This window comes from Phoca vitulina, unplaced genomic scaffold, assembly GCF_004348235.1.
Source record: "Phoca vitulina isolate PV1807 unplaced genomic scaffold, GSC_HSeal_1.0 scaffold23, whole genome shotgun sequence".
Lineage (NCBI taxonomy): Eukaryota > Metazoa > Chordata > Mammalia > Carnivora > Phocidae > Phoca > Phoca vitulina.
Window position 1 is genome coordinate 5,615,287 of NW_022589726.1, and position 15,800 is coordinate 5,631,086.

The 15,800-nt window shown below is 38.8% G+C and overlaps 1 protein-coding gene across 3 annotated transcripts in view; it reads left to right on the forward strand.

Annotated features, from left to right (window-relative positions):
• MDM1 (Mdm1 nuclear protein) overlaps positions 1 to 15,235 on the forward strand; it is a 32,752-nt gene extending 17,517 nt beyond the window's left edge. Inside the window, exons 8-15 of one of the 3 annotated variants that reach the window (XM_032420957.1) lie at positions 572 to 601; positions 939 to 1,114; positions 2,174 to 2,482; positions 3,263 to 3,375; positions 3,465 to 3,574; positions 10,589 to 10,841; positions 13,083 to 13,142; positions 14,407 to 15,235. In XM_032420957.1, the coding sequence (XP_032276848.1) occupies positions 572 to 601; positions 939 to 1,114; positions 2,174 to 2,482; positions 3,263 to 3,375; positions 3,465 to 3,574; positions 10,589 to 10,841; positions 13,083 to 13,142; positions 14,407 to 14,519 (1,164 nt within the window). In that variant the 3' untranslated portion in view covers positions 14,520 to 15,235. The remainder of the gene's footprint in view (positions 1 to 571; positions 602 to 938; positions 1,115 to 2,173; positions 2,483 to 3,262; positions 3,376 to 3,464; positions 3,575 to 10,588; positions 10,842 to 13,082; positions 13,143 to 14,406) is intronic. The other 2 variants (XM_032420959.1, XM_032420958.1) reach the window with 2 other exon arrangements.
• The last annotated feature ends 565 nt before the right edge of the window (positions 15,236 to 15,800 follow it).

The following is a 15,800-nucleotide window of genomic DNA, read 5'->3' on the forward strand; positions in this document are numbered from 1 at the left end:
TTTCAAAGAGTATAAAAGGCTCCTTTCCATATGAAAAGATGTTATTTGCATATTAGGGGATTCAGATTACCTTATAATTCATCAGAATATTATTTTGTATTGTCACTTTGCTGAATATATCACAATTTTTATTTAATACATTTTTTAAAAGTTGAGGTTTTGCTGATGCCAAGGGAACCTTGAGGAAGTTGGAGAAGGAAGCCTCATGATTCTCTCACTGGGGGCTTGTACGGTAGTAGAGCTGTTGTGGAAGCCAGGAAATAAAGCCAGGATAGGGTTTCTGGCATGTCCTGCTCTCACTACTCTTCCAGGGGTGGGCAAGTAGGAAAAATAATTAGGTTACCTGTTGCTGATAGCACTCCTGCCATGCAAGAATGTGGTTGGTGTTCAAGGTAATATTAAGATATCTTCCTCTGTGAATTAAATATTACTAAAAATAATTTAAAAATATTGATTGACAACTTTGTTATATATTTAGAAGGAAGGATAATAAGGTATTTCATTGATTCCCATTAATATTCAACTATGGCATTAACCTGTCATTAAGTGTGTTTCTGTATTCCTCTCCTAGGCTTCTCTAAATGCCATGTGGTATGCGGAGGTTGGTTGCTTTTGAGTTTTTAAAAACTGTAATAATGCATAGAGTACTTGTATAATTTCATTTGAAATATGAAGTAGGTGTCAATATTTTTCTTAGCTGCTACAAATTCTTCTTCCTGCCTGCTGGCCTGAAATAAAATAACTGCATTGCGCTTTAGCTTGACTGTTTCAGTTTCTGCTTAAAAATGCACATAGTCTGACGAATGTCTGTGGCTCTTTTTGCCTTCCTTTCTCCTTGTTCTCTGGCTGTATTTGTGCATCATCTTTGATAAGCTATGTCGTGATATTTGCAAAGGAGCACTTAAAATAATACACAATGTCTCAACTCTCCCGCGTAGGTTAAAGAACTCCGAGAGAAGGCTGAGTTTTATAGGAAACGAGTTCAAGGAACACATTTTTCTCGGGACCATCTGAATCAGATTCTTTCTGACAACAACTGCTGTTGGGATGTCTCCTCCACCACAAGCTCAGAAGGAACCATTAGTAGTAACATTAGAGCTCTAGATCTTGCTGGGTGAGCTATGTTCTTTGTGGATGGCACAAAAGTATGTTGTTGCTTAGGTAGATCATGGAATCTTATAGGAAATTGACATGACCATTCAAAATTTGTCTTCTGGTCAAATGGAGATACGCCAGCCATTTATTACATTTCATTATTTTTAGTGTATTCTCTGTGAAAAGTAAAGCTGTGTGTAAATAATCCATAGTGTAAATCTGGAAGACTGGACTTTATACTATATATATATGTAATTTTTATAATATCTCTTAAGGGTAGACTAGGAATGATTATGCAATAGATGGAAAGAACGTTAAAAAGTAAGAAGAAGAAAAGGTAGCAACAACAATGACACCTTAGAGAATATAAGCTAGTGTACATCCTGTTACCATTCCTTAACAGATTTCCGTGGCTAATAAGACACCTAGGCCCTGATTCTGTGGGACAGTTCTCTGCTCTTTTGGGTTTTAAAGTGAACATTATTAAGAGAAATAGCACATTGATTTGTAGCAAATAAAATAGTCTTTAGTTGTTATGGTATATTAATAAAGTCATATAAGCCGAACTGAACTATAAGTTCTAATTATGACATCTGATTTTAAAAGTTCATCACAAAATCCATTCTTTAGGGATGTCTGGAAAAGATTAATCTATCTAAAGTGTAAAATTTGAATCAATTTGCTTGATCCACAAGTATACTTGAGTTTGTGCATAAACCCTAATTGAGTAAGTGAACAAGTTAGACCATGTGGAGTCCCCGTTTATGTGTGTAAATGCCAGTCGAGGACACACTCACGAGTGTTGTCAGCAATCGTACAGGCATGCATGTGTGAAGGTAGGAGTGAGAGGAGATACATATATTTTATTTTGGAGTATTTTAATAGAAAATCCAAATTGTAGCTTTAGTTTATTATACTGTGAAATGAACTCTTAATTAGATTTCTTTCTTTAGTATCTGGGCAAGGTAATATCTGTGGGAAACCTAGTTGTGAACACTGGAAGGGAATGACAGACTCTTTAAATTTAGTATAAACTAGAAATCTCAAACTCAAGTTTGAAACTGTTTTTGTTATGCAGAGATCCTACAAGCCATAAGACTTTGCAGAAATGTCCTTCTACAACACTGGAAGAGAAAAGGCCTGTCTTGGAAGAGCAGCCACAGAAAAATACCACAGAGAAATTGGGCATGTCAAATGCTCCCACCGTACCTGTTAGAAGGCGCCTGGCGTGGGATGAAGAGAACCCCAATGAAGGCACGCAGAAACAGCCGAGAGAGGAGAGGGAGGAGGAGGAGGAGAAAACAGAAAAGGACAAGCAGGTTCATATGGGAGAGCTGGAGAAGTTGGAAGTACATGAAAAATCTAAGGCAGACAAGATAAAAGAAGGGTGAGAGTTTTAAATAGTTGGTATATGGAAGCATTATGCACACAGTTAATATTTTTTGTTTTGTCACTAAGTACAGTGGCTTACACTCTTGGTTTTATGACTAATAGAGAACAGATGTTACTTTAATGTCACAAAGCAGGCATTTTTTTATATGATTTATAATTTGTTTGACTCAGGTATTTGAGTCACCAGTAATTAGTAGTTGAACGGTTGAATACTGAGCCAATGGGGGAGGAAGTAGTTAGGGTTATTTTCATTTATGTCCCGCTAGTTATGATTTGCCAGATTTGTAAATGTGTCTGGGAGAATGGCTTTCTTTATGACTTGAGGAAAATAGCTGATATTCTTTAATATCACATGTTTTACCAAGAAAGAAAGATAATATTCTGTAATATTAAAATAAGTGGTTTCTGCAAATAGCTAATTCTTGTTGGTTTATATGTTAATTGCTTTGGGGAGTGGTTCTTTACCACTGATAATGGTGCTTTTTGTTCATAATCCAAATCCCTTCTCATTCCGTCATGAGTTTTGTGCCTAATAGGAAACTTAGGCCCTGATTTAATGGAAGAATTCTCCACTTCATTGTTGCTGACTTGCAGTGATCTTCCCTCTTTTCCAATATTCAGTCACTCTTAACTGCATGTGGATTTGTTATTTTTTCAGAAACAAAATGGTCTTATCTTATAAATTGTATATTTTATTATTGCACAGTAATGACAAAATATTTTTAATCCTATTTTCTGGAGGAAATGCTTCATAGTAGCTTGTTTGGACTTGTAGGTCAGATTCTTCTTCTGTATCTTCTGGAAAAGGAGGCCGGCTTCCTACTCCAAAGCTAAGAGAACTTGGTGGAATCCAAAGGACTCATCATGATCTCACCACTCCAGCTGTTGGTAATGGGCAGACACTGTAGTTCTTATTTTACCTGCTTTTTCTACATGAGAATTTAGTTTGAGACCTGTTGTCTTCTGCATTTTTCCAGGTGGTGCTGTTTTAGTGTCTCCATCTAAAGTGAGGCTCCCAGTCCCAGAGCAGAGGAAAAGAATGTCTTCTCAGGATGGCTTAGAAACTGCAAAGAATGATTTTAGGAAGGTAAATATTTATATTTTGGGAGAAAAAACATCTTTAGGAAGTGATTATTTTAGTCACATGTAACAAATGAATAATAGGTTCAGATCTTAGAAAATTCTGTATGTCGTATGTGAAGATGATGCTATTAACCTGCTTTGAGTAAGGCAAAGGCATTGAATTGTTTTTTCTGACAGTGACATTCTATTTCTGCTGATATACTTTTTTTTAAAGATTTTATTTATTTATTTGAAAGAGAGAGAGAGAGCATGAGCAGGGGGGCAGAGGGAGAGGGACAAGCAGACTCCCCACTGAGCAGGGAGCCCAATGTGGGGCTCAATCCTAGGACCTGGAGCTCATGACCTGAGCCGAAGGCAGACGCTTAACCGACTGAGCCACCACTTTTAAATCTTGTCAATAGTGACTCAACAGGAAGCGAGAGAAGAAAAATAATACTTTTTATTGAGTATGTACTGGGTGGCAGTGGTATTCCAGCTATGTTCCAGGCACTGTTTTAGCATTGGAGATACAGCAGTGAAAGAAGCAGGCAAAAATTCTGGCCCTTATTGAACTTTTATTCTAGTGGAGAAGAGAGACGATAAATAGGATAACCAGGTGCAATACATAGTGTTTTAGACAGTGGTAAGTACTACGGAGAAAAATAAAGCAGGGGAGGCCAATAGGAAGTAGCCAGGGAAGTTCTCACTGAGAGGGTGGCGTTTGAGCAGAATCTGAAGTGGGTGAGAGATTGACCCATGTGCATATGTAGGAAGGCATTCTGGGTAAAAAGAACAGCAAGTGCAAAGTCCCTGAGGTGATCAGGTACCCGATTCCTTGGGGACCAGCCAGAAAGCAAGAGAGGGAGAGTGTGGGCAGTGAGTTCGGAAGCATAGTGGGGAACTAAACTGTATAGGGCCTGATAGGTCATAGCAAAGACTTTGAATTTTATTCTGAATGAAATGGGAAGCCTTTGGAGGGGCAGAGGAGTGATACGATTTGACTTAGGTTTTCCCGTGGTTACTCTGGCTGCTGTGTTGGGAACAGACAGTAGGGATGTGAGAGCAGGGGCATGAAACTAGATAGGAGTCAATTACACTATCCAGGCAAGAGGTGATGGTCGTTTGGTTCATACTGGTAGCAGTGGAGGTCGTGTGATGAAGTCCGATTCTGGATATGCATTGAAGGTGTAGCCGACCAGATTTGCTGATGGTTAAGATATAGCATGGGAGAAAGACAAGAATCAAGGATGACTCAAGATTTTTGGCCTGTGCGTAAGGATGGAGTTGCCACTTAACTGAGATGGGGAAGACCGTGTAAGGAAACGGTTTGTCAGGGAAGACTAAGAGTTCTATTTTGGACACATTACATTTGAGAAACTTACTAGACGTACAAGTAGCCATAGGCAGTTGCCTTTCCAAGTTTGGAGGGTGGGAGGGGAGGTTGGGCTGCAGCTGCAGATTTGAGTGTGTACTGTATCAGCGGCACGGGTATGTGAGGTCTTGAGACTGGGGGAGATCACCCGGGGGCTTGGTACAGATGGAGAAGTGTACGTGCAGACAGGTGTCAGTCCCAGGTTTTTCATACTGGGAAGTTGAGGTGTACCCAGCAAAGAGGCTGATGAGGAATAGCTTGAGAGGCGGTGGGAAATCGGAGACTGTGGTACCTTGGAGGTGTCAAGGAGGAGGGAGTGTCGTGCACCTGCGTGGCTCAGTTGGTTGGGTGTCTGCCTTCGGCTCAGGTCATGATCCTGGGGTCCTGGGATCGAGCCCCGCATCGGGCTCCCTGCTCGGGGGGGAGCCTGCTTCTCCTTCTCCTCCCTGCTCGTGCTCGCTCTCACTATCTCTGTCTCTCTCTCTCAAATAAATAAATAAAATCTTAAAAAAAAAAAAAAAAAGGAGGGAGTGTCAGTGCTACTGATGGATCAGTAAGGTCTAAGAACTGGTGATTGGATTTAACAACATGGGTATTATCGGTGGCCTTGACAAACCGCAGTTTTGGTGGTGGGGAGGGATGAAAGCCTAAATGCAAGTGAGTTCAAGAGAAATGAGAGGAGATCAGAGGCAGTCATCACAGACAATTCTTTTAAGAGTCTTTTCCATGAAGGGAAGCAGGATCACTGGTGGTAGTTGGGAGTGAGGTCAAGATGAAGGAGGTAACAGCACATTTATATGTTGACAAGAACAGTTTTTTTTTTTTTTAAGATTATTTATTTGAGAGAGTGACAGAGAGTGCGAGCTGTGGGGAGGGGCAGAGAGAGAGAGGGAGAAGCAGACTCGGGGGCTCGATCCCAGGACCCTTAGATCATGACCTGAGCCAAAGGCAAATGCTTAACTGAGTGAACCACCGAGGCGCCCCAACAAGAACACTTTTTTTTTAAATTTTATTTTATTATGTTAATCACCATACATTACATCATTAGTTTTTGATGTAGTGTTCCATGATTCATTGTTTGCATATAACCCCCAGTGCTCCATGCAGTACGTGCCCTCCTTAATACCCATCACCAGGCTAACGCATCCCCCCTCCCCCCTCCCCTCTAGAACCCTCAGTTTCTCAGAGTCCATAGTCTCTCGTGGTTCGTCTCCCCCTCTGATTTCCCCCCCCTTCATTCTTCCCTTCCTACTGTCTTCTTCTTTTTTTTAACATATAATGTATTATTTGTTTCAGAGGTACAGATCTTTGATTCAACAGTCTTACACAATTCACAGTGCTCACCATAGCACATACCCTCCCCAATGTCCATTACCCAGCCACCCCATCCCTCCCACCCCCCCCACTCCAGCAACCGTCAGTTTGTTTCCTGAGATTAAGAATTCCTCATATCAGTGAGATCGTATGATACGTGTCTTTCTCTGATTGACTTATTTCGCTCAGCATCATACCCTCCAGTTCCATCCACGTCATTGCAAATGGCAAGATTTCATTTTTTTTGATGGCTGCATAATCCAACAAGAACACTTTTAAAGAGAGAAAAAGCTGATGCAGCCCCAGCCAGCCCCTTTGCACCTGTGCACTGAGTGCCCTGCACCACTCGAGATGTTGCATAGGATCTGGGGAGGAGCGAGTGGAAGGGTTGATTGTAGGCACTCTGACAGTTCCTTCATTGTTACAGAGGAGGCAGAATACGTGAGCACTAGGGAGATGTGGTGGGGGCTTTGGGAAAGTCTCTTTGGATTGTTTCTTGGTGGCACATGAAGAAAGATCCTTGCTGAGAATGAGGCTGGGGAAGAAAAGGTTGGAGGTTTGAGTAAAGAAAAGAAGACATGAAATAGTCTTTTCGGAGAGTGGGAGAGGGATTGGGCCAGGGAAATGTGAGATAATGCAGGGTAACATAAAGGGCCCATTTTTGGCTAGTGGTCACAAATTTGATGTTGATGAGTTGTGTGTTTTTCTCCAGCATGTTTGGCTGCAGAGGTGCAGGATAAGTAGAGAGTTGGATTTAACTGGGGTTCATGTTTTGTCAAGGAGGAAGAGGAAATGAGAGGGGGGGACAGGGAGTTAAGGTATATGCTGGGAAGTGACTATGATGATTGGCCTTGGAGACTGAGTTGGTTAGGGCAGAAAAATAGGACTTGGGAAGGTAAGGCACAGTGCAGAGGTCACAGGATCAGTGGAACGTCTTGGCAGACTTGTTGAAATTAGGGTACCCATGGGGATTAGCTTTTTTTTTTTTTAAAGATTTTATTTATTTATTTGACAGAGAGAGACATAGTGAGAGAGGGAACACAAGCAGGGGGAGTGGGCGAGAGGGAGAAGCAGGCTTCCCGCGGAGCAGGGAGCCCAATGTGGGGCTCGATCCCAGGACCCTGGGACCATGACCTGAGCTGAAGGCAGACGCTTAACAACTGAGCCACCCAGGCGCCCCTGGGGATTAGTTTTAAAGGTAGGAGGTGGTGGTCAGAAATTGGAAGTCTGGAAGCTTCTTGGAAGTCAAGGATGCTTCTTAGAAGAAATCCTAATTGGGTTGCGATACTGAGGAAGAGGAAAAGTTGATGAGGTAAAAAGGGTGGAGAGGAGAAGCAGAGCATGTGTCAGTATTCTGTGGTGAGAAAGAATATAGGGTTCTTTTTTTTTAAATTTATTTCAGAGAGAGACAGAGAGAGAGTGTGCAAGCGATTGTGGGGAGGGGCAGAGGGGAGGGAGAGAGAGAGTCTTAAGTAGACTCCTCACTGAGTGGTGGAACCTGATGCAGGGCTTGATCTCATGACCCTGAGATCATGACCTGAGCCAAAACCGAGTCGTATGCTTAACAAACTGTACCATGCAGGGGCCCCCATAGAGTTCTAAGAAACAAAGGCAAGTATAGTGTGTGGCAGGGAGTAGGTCAAGATAAGTCTAGAAAAGATAGCAATATGGAAAATTTTTATCATTATCTTGAGAGCAATGGAAGCCATTGAAATATTTTAAAGACCTTTCTGGTTACAATGGAAGGCAAGAGTAGACTGTGGTTACCCTTAGAAGGTCATGGGGGTAGTTGAAGTAGGACATGTTGTTAGCTTGGACTAAGGAGGGTGGGCATGGACAGAAGTGGATGAAACTGAAGAATTGGGTAAGGGAAACAACATCAAGCCTTGGTGCTGGGTTGCATCATGGGGGGGCGGTGCAGTGAGAGACCATGAATGACTTCTAGGTTTCTACGTTGCCCAACAGGATTGATGGGGAATGCCATGTACCGAGTAAGAGAGCTCTGGACAGAAACCACCTTTGGAGGGGGACATCAGGAATTTCACTTTCATTCACTCAATTCGATATGTAATGTGCTCTTACTATGTGTCAGGCACCGTTCTAGTATCTTGGGGATTCATTGGTAATCACGACAAAATCCCTGCCCTCGTGGAGCTTACCTTTTCATTTTGAGAAATAGATAATTTTTTAAAAAGATAATTTCAGCACAAATAAAATCACAAAGGACCTCTGAGATGTGGGTGAGGTTGCTTTACATTGGGCCGTCAGGACAGGCACCTCTGAGGAGGTGACATTTTAGCTAAGACCTGACTCATGAGGATGTGTCCAGGCAGAGATTAGCGGAAACTGTTCTCCAGTTTGAAAGAGCAGTAAGTACAAGTGTGCAGCAGTGAGAGTTTTAAAGAGTGAGAAGACCAGTGTGACTGGGGCGAGGAGAGGGTAGGAAATGAGCTTTAGAAGGGAGGGTGGGTAAGGAGTGGGGATGTTATTCTGAGGCACTTGGAAGCCCTGGGAGGGTTTAAAGCTACACAGCAAACATCTGATTTACGTGATAAAATCATTCAGTGGAGAATGGGCTGTATGGGGAGTGGGATGGTGAGGCCAATGAGAAAGCTTTAGGCTCAAAAACAGATCACCAAGGCCATTAAATTAAACTTGGGAACCCCGTATGTTACAAATATTCTAGAGATTTCATTCAGTCCTTTTTAGCAATAGTGAAAGCAATATGACAGATCTCAAATTCTATGTATATATGTAGAAAAAGAAAAAATAAATCAAAAGAACAGTTTTCCTAAGTGATACCTGTAATTATAAAAAGGGAAGCAAGAGGAAGATTTGTGGTTTTATTTTAGATCTTGATTTAAAAAGAAATGTTTGTTGGATAAGACCCCAGGCCTTCTCTACTTTTAAGCAGTAAGTTCTTTCATTGCAGAAAACGATATCTCTGGGTCAGAAAGCAGTGTTTTTAATATTCTGTTGATACACCCAAAGTCAATGAGTAAAGGCCATATTTACAAGGAATAACTAGGAAAGTTTGGAACTGTGTTTGATTTTACTGGTTTGAATTCTCCTAATAAGTAAAATTGTGCAAGGACTTTTAGGATAGTGATACATTATCATTGTGGAAAATAGAAGATACTGACCAACTAAACAAAATAAATGCTTTCCTCCCTACTGTTCAGGACAGCCACTATTGAATGTTTGAGTTCTTTAGGTATATAGTGTATTTAGCTATTGTGCTGGAGATAAGGTTTCATAATCTGTTTTTTCTCACTTGGCAATGAATTGTGAGCATATTTACATATCATTATATATCACTTAAAATTAAGTTTTAAAGGTGACATGATATGCAACCTATAGTTATACCGGTTGTTTATTGTTGAAAGCAATTTTTTTAAAGCTAGATGCCTATTGTTATTTCTTAAGTTTTTGTTTTGAAAAAATGCTATAAAGAAATTGTCCTTTAGCTGCTTTTTTGTTCATATTATCTCTTTTTGTGTAAATACTCTCCAAGTGTAACTGTGTGATAAAAGAACACAAAGTTTTAAGGCTTTTGCTGTTTCTCCAGCTCCCTGGAGAGATTGTGCTCCCAACAATACTCTAGGAGAGTGCCAGTTTTTCCACATCCTTGTCAGCACTGGGTATTATAGTATGGCTTTTAAAAAAATTTTTAATCTTTTAATTTAGTAAGTGAAAAATTAGTATCTTGATGCTTTTATTTTGAAATTATTTGATTACTAGTGAGGTAAGATATTTCTGCTATTTGTAATTTATGTCTGTACAAATTGCTTATATATATCCTTTTTCCATTTTTAATTTATCTTTTTTTTTTAATTTTTAAAATTTTATTATGGTATGTTAGTCACCTACAATACATCATTAGTTTTTGATGTGGTGATCCACGATCCATTGTTTTCGTATAACACCCAGTGCTCCATGCAGTACGTGCCCTCCTTAATACCCATCACTGGGCTAACCAATCCCCCTCCCCTCTCCCCTCTAAAACCCTGTTTGTTTCTCAGAGTTGTTTGGTTCTCAGAGTTTATCTTTTACTACTTTAAAAGAAATATTTATGGAGCAATGATAATTCATTGTCAATATATAAGTTATATATTTTCCTCAAATTTGTGATTTAAAATTTTTTTAACGTTTGTATATTTTTATATAACTAAATATGTTTACCAATATTGGTTGTTGGGCTTATAAAATCTTCCCCACACAGAGGTTACATAGATTTTACCCATAATTTCTCCTACTGCTTTTATGGTTATATTTTTTGTGTGTTTAAAGTTTTGATTTTTTATATATATTACAGACACATATCTGTATTTTTTTTTTTTTTTTGTCACTTAGAAAGAAAGTCACGCTATATCCCTCCTGACTTCTCCAGCTGCTGGTATAAAAACAGTTGATCCTCTGCCTTTGAGGGAAGATTCTGAAACCAATATCCCCAAATTTGCTGAGGTAACTCTTCCAGTTTCAAAAATTCCAGAATATCCAACAAACACACCTGGGCAGTCTCCTTCTCCACCCTGTGCTCCATCCTACTGGCATCCGTCCCGTCGAATTCAGGGCTCTCTGAGAGATCCAGAATTTCAGCATAATGGTAATTATTTTGGTTTTAATTTTTTGTCTTTTGAAATGAAAGTGTATACTGATGGGTACAAAGGCTAAAGTAAGTACTCTATGTTAATAAATTATGTTACCTAGTATTTTAGTTAATGTAACAGGGGATTTCTTTAAATGGGAAAAGTCTCACTCATCTCTCTGGAACACTCAGCTGCGCTATAACCCCAGTTCACTTCTGTATAAGTGTGAGCTTCCTTCCTTCCTTCCTTCCTTCCTTCCTTCCTTCCTTCCTTCCTTCCAGATTTTATTTATTTGAGAGAGAGAGAATGAACAGTGGGGAGAAGGAGAGGGAGAAGCAGGCTCCCCGCTGAGCAGGGAGCCCAGTGCGGGGCTCCATCCCAGGACCCCGGGATCATGACCCGAGCCGAAGGCAGATGCTTAACGACTGAGCCACCCAGGCACCCCAAGTGTGAGGTTTCTTTCAAGTTCTTTCCTATACACATAGAGGCAACCCACTAGATGCCAGCAGCGCCCCTTTCCCAGGTGTGACATCTAAAAATGTCTTCAGATATTGCTAAACGCTGCCTAGATGGAGAATTCAAGGTCATAAGTTATTTTCCTTTCGTTTTATTAGGCATTGTTTGCTCTTTTCTAGCTTCCACTTTTGCTGTTGAGAAGTCTTGTGCTCTTCTCATTTTTGATCATTGTGTGTGGCTTCTTTTCCCCTGGCATCTTTGGGGACCTTCTCTTCACATTCAGTGCTCTGAACTTTTACCACGGGTCTCCGTTTTGCTAGTACTCAGTGGACTTTTTCAGCCGGGGAAATTGGTTCCTCACTTTCTCAAATTAGTAATTCCTTCCCCTCCATTTTTTGTTTCCTCCTCTTCTGGCAGTCCTTGTTATTCCAAGGTTGGACATGATCTTACTTATCTTACCGTTCCTATTTTCCATCTCTGTCTTTTTATTTTAATTTGAAAGGGTTACTCATTTTTATTTTCTACCCCTTCTTCTGAGTTTAAAAATTTTTTTTGCTATATTTTTAATTTCTAAGAATTTTTTAACCCTGTATACTCCCTTATTCAGCATCCTGTTCTTATTTTATGGATGTCATTCTATCCTTTTGAAGAGATAAGTGGTATATAGAATTCCCCTGTTTTGAATATGGTACCCTTGCCCTCAGTTGAACCTGTGTCCTTCAGTCAGAGTTGCTCTGATAAATCTTGCGAGATGAAACCTCCATTCCTCTTTTGGGAGGAAGGCCAGTTAGCCAACTGTGCAAATTTAAAGAAGGATTTGGCAGCCTGTTCTGTAAACCAGTTTCCTGGTTCAGTCTTACCTTCACTCCAACTTTCAAGGGTACTTAGTACTCCTAAACCTGAGCCAGGAGAGGAGAACAAATTGGTTGCTTCTTGGTTTCCTTCCTCTGCTGGCTTAGGATTCAGCTTAGATATGACGATAACACACGCACTGCTTTTCTGTTTGCTTTCCATTTTCCAAAATTTTGTTGCTGTTTCATTGTCTTTCATTTTCTTTGTCCTGTGGGTTTATGTCATTCTTGATAAATGTGTGTAGTCCATCTACCATCTTTAAACAGAAGCCTACAGCATTCTTGAGACACCTGGGTGGTGTAGTCAGTTAAATGTCCAACTCTTGGTCTCAGCTCAGGTCATGATCTCAGGGTCATGGGATCGAGCCCCACGTCAGGCTCTGTGCTCAGCACGGAGTCTGCTTAAGACTCTCTCTCCCTCTCCCTCTGCCTCTCGACCCCCCCAAAAAATAAATAAATCTTCAAAAACAGAAGCCAGGGGCGCCTGGGTGGCTCAGTCGGTTAAGCGGCTGCCTTTGGCTCAGGTCATGATCCCAGAGTCCTAGGATCGAGTCCCGCATCGGGCTCCTTGCTCAGCAGAGAGCCTGCTTCTCCCTCTGCCTGCCTGCCACTCCCCCTGCTTATGCTCTCTCTCTCTCACTCTCTCTGTGTCAAATAAATAAATAAAATCTTTAAAAAAAGATAAAAATAAAAACAGAAGCCTACTGCATTTCTTTAAAGTTAGTATAGATCAATATTGTCACTGCAAAGAATTCTAGAAATTTTCTATTGTTTGTTTACATATTTGCTAAGCACATTATAAATTAGTGAATGGTCTGTTAATAATAATTTCTATTAAAGTATAAAATTAATAAAATTTTTGACAGTCTACTTTCACTAAGGTTTTCCTGTAAATAAGATATACTGTTAGGTGGCTTCGAAGGATAATTTTTTTGCCTTTTTTTTTTTAAGTGGGAAAAGCAAAGATGAACAATTTCCAGTTGCCTCAGCATGAAGTCTTTAATGATGAAGGTATTTCAGTAGTAAAATAACATATGATCAAAGTATGAGGTTTTATTATATGGTAGTTTATAGTAGTATTATGATCTTAACATTGGATTAGCATTTTAGAGTTTACAGAGCACTTCCACAGATATTATTTCATTAGATCTGTGAAATCCTGTGGGGGGGGGGTAAAATTATCCCCATTTACAAATGAGTAAACTGGGACCTAAAATCTTGAAGAATTTTTTTAGGGCAAACAGACGATAAGAGAGATTATGCCTAGCATCACACCTGAGATCGGTACTCTTTCTGTTTTTCCATCCTGGCTAGCTGGGGGCTTAGGAATTTGGTCTAGCATATCTGTTATTTTTTTCAAATATCTGTATATTGTCAATTTTCAGTTCTCAAAAAAATATGATTAGGGAAGATGGACTTTTTTCTTGTGTAGCATTCTGACAAATTCATTTGCTTCTAATAGTGGCAGGAGGAATTTTGAATTCCTGATGTGAACAATCAAAATTATTATTTAATTCATCCTAAAATGTATGAAATTACTGAATTTATAAATTTTGGATATGAAAGTAACTTTGAATTAATACTTTATGTATTATAAGTTCATATACATTGAAGATTTTCTCTTCTCTTAGCAAACTTGGGACTTTTTCAGAATTCAGTGAGCTAGAAATAAAGTTATTATGTTTTAAAATGCAAACATCTGGACACTTTGAATCCAGTTATGTTTTTTTAATGGAAGAACAGTGTTTACAAATAACCTTATAATAGATTTGCTTACTGAGAATGAGGAATTTCTGTAATAATGAAGGGTAGCATGTTAAAGTCAAACATTATTTCTACATTAAGTGATATTATTTTGGAAACGTGATGTAAGCACTATGTTAAGGTATAGCATTTTGTTTTTAAAATGCTTATAAAAGCTTTTTGCTGAGAACAGCTGTGCTTTTTAAAGTAGGACAAGACAGTATGATGATGAATTGTTTCCAAGTAATACTAAAATCACAGGCCATGTGTTTTAGGTAATGACATTGTGGGATTTCAGGCAGGAAACAGAATGCTCATTTAACATTAAAGTGTTTGATTTCTAAGTATGGTAAACTTGGGAAATTATAGTGAACTATGCTGAAAATGTTAATATCTTATATTTTAATAATTTTTTCTGACAGAGTCAATATTGACATTACAAAGCTTGATGCTTTTAATTTTGTTAATGTTATAAAACATAGTATTTTTATTAGAGGTATTTTCTACACTGATTATAATTTTTTCATTGCAGATGAGGACAGATTATCTGAGATCTCTGCTCGCTCTGCAGCTTCTAGTCTCCGGGCTTTTCAAACTCTGGCACGAGCTCAGAAAAGGAAGGAGAATTTCTGGGGCAAAACATAATTAAATATATATCTAGTTGAGTTGCTTAACAATCTAGGGCACCATTGGCATAATTTTTCTTTATTGCTTTACTGTGTTGAGACTTTTCAAGTGTTTGGATTTTTTTCCCCAACATTTCCTACTTAAAAAGAATTGGTTGACTTTTCAATAGCCATTTCAGTTTACTTGGAAAATTTTAACACAGGTTCATACAAATTCAACTTAAAGAATTCTTTTGACACCTATCCCAAAGTACAAAGACGTAGATTTCTTCACCTGTTGTAAGTTTTGTATCAAGGATAGCTGGTAGAATTGTGAATTTTACCTATCCACACAATATTCTAAAAAATGAACAAAGTGAAGTAAAAATTAAGATCCAAGTGTGACGTATATATTCCTTGAAGATTGGTTATATGTATCTTTATGATTTGTAGATGTCATAAGATGAATTTGTTGTTCCTGTAACTTTTGCTGTAGCATTTCTTTTTATTTTAGTACCTTCTGTATGTGGTTGCAGTGTTAAAACAATTGTACTTTAAATTGAAAATACGAGCTGTATATATTTTTCTTATTTATGTAACAAAGTTTGCTGAGAGAATATGTATATTTTTGATCTTTGTGTGTATTTGTATAAGGACTTTGGCTTACATTTGAATAATGTCTCAATTTTGAAAAATTATTTGTATAATGGAGAGTTAAAACTTTGTAGACATTTTGAAATAAAAATTGATCAAGTATTTCAATTCTGTTTGTTTGAAGTGTTTTAAGTTTTTGGCTTCTCCAGAGAGTTACTACATGGAATAAATAATTATCTTTTAGAAACATTTTACTCATAACAGGTTAACGAAATGTTCTTTTGCAGCTGTCCAGATGCAACAAAACTTGAGTCCACAATAATTTTGTATGAATATAGGAAAAATACAGCATTTCCAAGGCAGACTTATTTTCAAAAGTTTAACACATACTTTTTGACTATTCTTTACTCATAGGACACGTTCTGTTTTCTTACTCTTTACTTCATCTTGCAAATCATAAATCTAATTTTCTGAAAAATGTGAATTTCATAAATATTACATGTGATGTTTACAAGAATACACAGAAGGTACTGAAGATAAAATATACAAAATATTCATGCCTGTTGGTTAGAAAACAAATGAAAAGTCTGTTTTAAAGTGCTTAATTTGGTCAAAAGTGCTTTTGCAAATCATTGATTCATAATTTATTAAAGATCTTATGAGGTTATAAATAATGGCATACAGGGGCGCCTGGGTGGCTCAGATGGTTAAGCGTCTGCCTTCGGCT